Here is a 6471-nt window from a genome sequence, read left to right as displayed (position 1 = left end):
ATATTTCTCTTGCTAGCAGCAACCGATTAGTATTCCTGTCCCGCCCCGTTGCACGATGGGAAAGCGGGATGTTCAAATCCTCTTCCTGCATTTTTCGCTCAGTGTTTTTGTTCATCATGGAGGGGAGAGGCAGGTACGACAGATTTAAGATTTTAACCTTGTTTTAAAACGTTTTATCGCGCAGAATCTTTATTTGAAATACAACACGTATGCGCGTCTTACTTAATACAACGCAAATGCGGCGGTTTAGCGAACTGCTAATAGCGGTTGTCTGAACTGTTGTCTTTTGTTTTCTGATGAGGTTGTTTGATTACATGCTCTAAATTTATTGTTTAAGTGTATTTAAGCGCACAGTTGAGATATAATAATTTATTCATTAACACAGGAGGTATCGACCATTGTCGGTTCAGTTAGTAGTAGTGTCATTATTGATTATTATTCTATTTTCCATGCAGTGCCGTAAATACTCCCGCGAGCAGACCTGTTACTCGAAGAAGCAAAAGTTATGGTCGGAGTTGTGTGGAAGCACCCTCATATTTCTGGCAAACACCTGGACATTTAACAGTCTTGAAGATCCCAACCAGTAGAGGGGCTGCCAAATCCCAAATCATCACTGTAAGAGATTATTCATTCAGTATATATTAGTATGTTGCTATTAATATCCAGTGGCTTGAGTGTCAAATGTCTTTATTCTCTCTACAGAATAAGGTTGACCCTGAGCACATAGCTCTTTTGGTGAAAAATGAGTGGAAGCTGTCCTACGTCACCCCTTTGCATCATTTCAGACATACACAGCTGAAATCATATTCCAAACATCTCTCAGCCTTCATCGTAGCAGAGAAACAGCAAGGAGTTGCAGTTGAAGTCGGGTTAGAAGCAGGATTTAAGGTCACGTTTACTGCGGTTCTTGGACTGGCTGAAACCGATGAGGATGCTGAGACTGTTTTCATTCAGGTAAGCCCGAACAGGCTTCAGGAATCAGGTTTAGAATCAGAAAGAGCTTTATTGCCAGGTATGTTTACACATATGAGACATTTGTTTGGGTGACAGAAGCTTCCACAGCACAAACAGAATGAAAGTGACAAGACACAGATAATAAAAAGAATAAAAATAAAACAAGTAAATAGGAAATAACAAAATACTAAAAATATTTAAAGAAAAAAGTTTTAAAAATACAAAAAAACAAAATATTGAAAGAAATAAATTCTTTTATTCAGCAAGGACACATTAAATTGATCAAAAAGTAACATTTAAATAAATGTATGTTACAAAATATATTAAATAAATGATTTTAGGGTCAATGAATCCTAAAAAGATGCATCATGGCTTACATGAAAATAAAAATGTGAAGCAGCAAACCAGTTTTCAACATTAATGATTATTCTTTAGCAGCAAGTCAGCATATAAAAATGATTTCTGAAGAATCATGTGAATTGTTTTTAATCGGTAGGATGCATTAAACTGATGTGACAGTAGATACATTGACATTGCTACCTTTTTTTTTTTTTTTTTGATTTATCAAAGAATCCTGACATAACAAAAGCAGCATAACTGTTTTTAAAATTGATAGTACTAATAGCTAGTGGTTGACTGATTATCGGCGCCCATATTAAGCAATTTTATGGTTGTCGGTATCGGTCACTTTCAAAACCAGTTTGTCTATAGAAGAATTTAAAGAAACTTTTTTTTGTCAGAGCCATTGTTATTTGTAATTTGTAAGTTTTTTTTTTAAGAATTCTCTTCTGCTCACCAAGCCTGCATTTATTTGATCCAAAGTACAGCAAAAACAGCAAAATTTAGATTTTACTATTTAAAATAAGTGTTTTCTACTTAAATATATTTTAAAATGTAAGTTATTCCTGTGATTTCAAAGTTGAATTTTTAACATCATTACTCCAGTCACATGATCCTTCAGAAATCATTCTAATATTCTGATTCGCTGTTCAAAAAACATTTATTTTTATTATTATTAGTATTATGTTAAAAACAGCTGAGTAGAATTTTTTCAGATTTGCAAAAAAAAAAAAAAATTTACTCAGCTGTTTTAAATATTGATAATAATAATAAAATAAATGTTTCTTACAAGGCAAATCAGCATATTAAAATGATTTATGAAGTATCATGTGACTGGAGTAATGATGCTGAAAGTTAACCTTTGATCACAGTAATAAAATGCATTTTAAAATATATTCAAATAGAAAGCTATTTAAAGCTAGTTATTTAAAATGGTACAAATATTTTACAATATTACTGTTTTTGCTGTACTTTGGATCAAATAAATGCAGGCTTACTTATCTTAAAAACTTTTGACTGGTAGTGTATGATGTTACAAAAGATATTAAACAAGTGTTTTTCTTTTGAATTTCTTAGTGAATGAATCCTACAAAATGATGCACATTGGTTTCCACAAAAACAAATGTTAAGCTAACTTATGTTAAGATTACTAATATTTCTTTAGCACCAAATCAGCATATTAGAACGATTTCCAAAGGATCATGTGAACAGTTTAGGGTCAGAAAGTTGGTTGGGACCAAATAATTCTGAGCACCAAATCTGCATATTAAAATGATTTCTTCATGACTGAAGACTGAAGTAATGGCTGCTGAAAATGTTTCAGAAAGTCTTACAGACCCCAAACTTTTGAACTGTAGCTTATAAATATGCCACATTCATCTCAACTTTTCTCTTATTCCCTCAGATCCAGTCCAAACCTGTATTTGCTGCAGCGGCAGATGCACCGAAAGTTGTCTGGCGTGGTTGGCTAACGTGCGTCAATGGTGACCCTGAGTACCTTAGGTCGCTGCCTCCTGATTTTGTCAGCTTACCTCTGTTTTGCACAAGCGGACCGGAGTCTCTTACAAACCTGGTTAAATCCTGGTTCGAGAGGGCTTTTGATTGCAACTTTGGATCTTTGGCTTTAAACTCCACCACTCTCAAATGGCTGGCGGCTCTATGGACTGGTTGCCATCCCACCTGCAATATCAGACATCTAAAACTGGCCTGGAGCCTTCCGACACAGCCACCCCTGGATGTCTCATATACAGTTAACCCACAGGATGCATGGGAGCTCTGGAACAGCATTCACTCAGAAGAGAGTACAGATGACCGGATTGATATTAAAGAAGTCCAGTCTTTCATCAACGGACTGGAGACTCATTTTTTCAGACACTTTAAGATCTACCTGTCTGCCGGCACACTCGTAAAAGTATCAACCGCTCTGGGATCAGCACATCTTGATGGGAAAATCAAGGTAATTGCTATGTTTCATGTCTGTTCATTGTATATACAGCCTGTGTTGCATCTCTATTTGTTACAACTTGATTTTTTTCTCTCTTTCAGATAGGAAACAGTGACTACATCACCACGTTACTTACCCTGCTGACAGAATGTGCTCTTTTGAGAATGCCAACCTAAAATCTGCTTTCTACTTTAGATTTGTAAATACATTTTTTTTTTCTATGCCATCAAAACTTTTATATCTTTTAAAGCTTATTGTCTCGTATTTATTTTTTGTGCTGTAAAATATGTCTATGTTTGTTTTCCAGCTTTTAAAATTGAACTTTTTATTCTGTTTTCAAATGCCGGTTTTCTTTTCTTTAACTTACTAGAGTTTTATCAAGACAAATAACATTGTGTCAGTCCATAAGGCTTCTGTTAATGTGATACAACTCATTTATTGCAAATAAATCTAATGTGTAAATCACTACTACATGTATACATTCTTATAAAGAGTTCACACATATAGGTGTCAATATTAGTATATTGTAACATTTTTTTATTTCGTACAAACATTTTTAACCTTTTGTAGTTTGTAAATCGCTTAGGGATATTTGGTATCTTCACATAATGAATACTGGCTCAATTTTGGTTGTTTAGATGTTTTGACTCTGAAATTATCTGATTACGTTTTGCTAACAATGCCAACAATGTCAGAATCTAACATTCTAAATGTATTACAAATTCTAAAGCATGTAGCTAGAACTGGCAAGCAGACGTTTGTGTTCTAAAGTTTGTTTGGATTTTAAAATTGGTTTCTTATTTTGTAACAGATTAAAATGGATTGTTTGTGTTGTTGCATATTACTTTAATTTGCACTCAGAACATGTGATTTAAACATTTACATTAGAAAAGGACCCAAGATGTGCATAACAAAGTGTATTTGAATTGAGTTACCTTTTGTCTCTCAATAAAGCACAAATTTAAGTTGAAGTTGTTATTTATATTTTAAGAGATCTCCAAATTCATGAGGAGAAATTGACATTTGGATTTGAGATTTGAGTCTAAATCATTGGTTTTCAAGCAGATGGCTGCAGGATGCCTTAAAATGATTTAAAATAAGTTATATGCATATAAGATAAAAGCTAAAAAAAACATGTCAAACATGAAAAAGAGATTAGATAGTAGAAGGTAAACTTTTTCAATTTGGAGAGAAAAAAAAAACTTCAAATAAAGAGGTTTATGGCACGTCATCAATCGGCCATATTGGTGGCACTAAACGTAAACAATGGCACTGAACCAAACAGACCTTGCAAATTTAGCTGATTATTGCTGCTGGAAATGTTCAGTTATTGTCATGTTTTGGGCTGTACTAATTGGTCAGACTGGGAAGAACATTTGGAGTACTATAGAATGACAAAAGTTATAACAAATCAAGAAGAAGAGTGCAAAAACTATGAGGAACAAAAAGCGTTTGTGGTTGGCCAAACTAAACCAGGATTTCCAGGGCAAGAACCTTGACAATATTTGTGTTTGTTCTTATTTCTGGTCAGGTATGTAAATGTTAGGCTATATCTTAATTAATACTGCTTGTACGTACCTATACCATCAACATTTTAACATAAGTTTGGAGTCAGAAATGCAACCAGTGCGCTGTGTTAAATTAGTGTGACAGCTAATCATCAGTTCATCAAATAATCATTTTGCAGTTGATACACTAAGCAGCACAACTGTTTTCAGCATTTGATAATAGGAGCTAGGGATCAACTGATTGTCGGCACCGATATTAAGCATTTTTATCGTTATCAGTATCGGGCATTCAAAAAAGACTTCTTGGACATTCAGTGTCATTTTTACACCAGACATATATAGGTTCAAAATGTAGGTTATTGATCTAATAAACTATATTTTTTATTGATCTATGTACATTCAATTGTAACAGTATCATGCTGCCTTCATGCCATGTTGTAATTACCCTAATTCCGAGGTGACAAGACGTGATATTTTACTCATAGTTTTCCATGTTGTCGACTCTGAGCTAGGGCCTAAGTAGCGCCAAAACGAACCTGACGGCGGTCATGTGGTACATCTGTAACTGGTTTAAGCCATAATTCTAAAAACATTCAGAGTTTACAAATTGTAATTACGAGTTCAGGAACACGTGAGGGCTTTGGCGTTTATAGTGTTGCCACAGAAACACATAATTCAGATAGAGTAGAATGTCACGTGTTTTCATCTGGGAATTACGGAATGGCATGAATGCAGCATCAGCATCCGCCCTAATAAACACATTGGTTGACCCCTAATAAGAGCACCAAATCATATTAAAGCATATTAAAAATGATTTCTGAAGAATCATGTGACACTGAATCATTTTTTTAATTTATCAAAATATTGCAACCTGCTTCCTAAGTCCTTCTCTATATGATTTAGCATTTAGACCACATAAATTAACAAACGTATTCAGTAATACATTAACCATGCAATCAATGCTGTTGTTTACATCTGAGTATCTCCAATATGGCTGCTCATCCAAACCGTGACGTAAGTGCAAACCCTCTATGGGCTTGTCCAACGATAGTTGATTGACATGAGTGTCTTACCTCAGATCAGCTGTAACAGTCCAATCTCCATTGTTTTAATACCGCAGCAGGGATGTAAATTGAACAAGAATATCTCAGATTGAGCGATTGAGGTGTTGTGTTGATGGATGAACATAGTGGTCGTCATTTACTCCCGACATCTGAGCCGCTGAAGATGCAGTGGATTGTGTTCACCTACAGCAGAAGTGCGTATAATGTTTTTTTATGAATCTCTGCAATCACCTTTTCTAATAACGTGCTAGTTAGCAAGTTTTGTGGCTAAATGCGGTAAATGCAGCTAAAGTAAACAATCTCTCAGAGAAGCTCGTCACTCCACAGAGAGAAAAGAGGGGCGGGGCGAGCAGAGCTCATTTGCATTTAAAGGAACAATCCCTCAGAATAGGATGATTTTTGCAGAGCTCATTTTGACAAGGTAAAAAGGGTGTTGTTTTACACAACCACTGAGAATTTTTAAATGAATTCTAAGTTAATTCTAAATTACTCTTGGCTCAAGGTTGGCGAATGATGTACCTATTCTCCTCACGGGATTACTGATATGCTTCTCTGTTGTAACTCCATGGTACCTGTTAAAGTCAGCACAGTTGCCGAAGCATTGAAGTTTGTCAGGCCACCACAGACATGCCCTTCAACGAAAACTCAAGAGCTTTGCAAT

At 35.1% G+C, this 6471-nt stretch overlaps 1 protein-coding gene across 1 annotated transcript; it reads left to right on the top strand.

The window, feature by feature from the left end:
• Window positions 1–71: 71 nt before the first annotated feature.
• cenpl (centromere protein L) lies at window positions 72–4209 on the top strand. Its single transcript, XM_051126274.1, has 5 exons — window positions 72–133; window positions 456–615; window positions 703–954; window positions 2699–3250; window positions 3340–4209. The coding sequence occupies exons 1-5, from the start codon at window positions 117–119 to the stop codon at window positions 3412–3414; spliced, it is 1056 nt and encodes a 351-aa protein (XP_050982231.1). The 5' UTR covers window positions 72–116; the 3' UTR covers window positions 3415–4209.
• Window positions 4210–6471: the final 2262 nt, after the last annotated feature.

Source organism: Labeo rohita, chromosome 2 (assembly GCF_022985175.1).
Source record: "Labeo rohita strain BAU-BD-2019 chromosome 2, IGBB_LRoh.1.0, whole genome shotgun sequence".
Classification (NCBI taxonomy): Eukaryota; Metazoa; Chordata; class Actinopteri; order Cypriniformes; family Cyprinidae; genus Labeo; species Labeo rohita.
The sequence above is the reverse complement of the archived record's forward strand: the minus strand, read 5'-3'. Positions and strand labels throughout refer to the sequence as shown.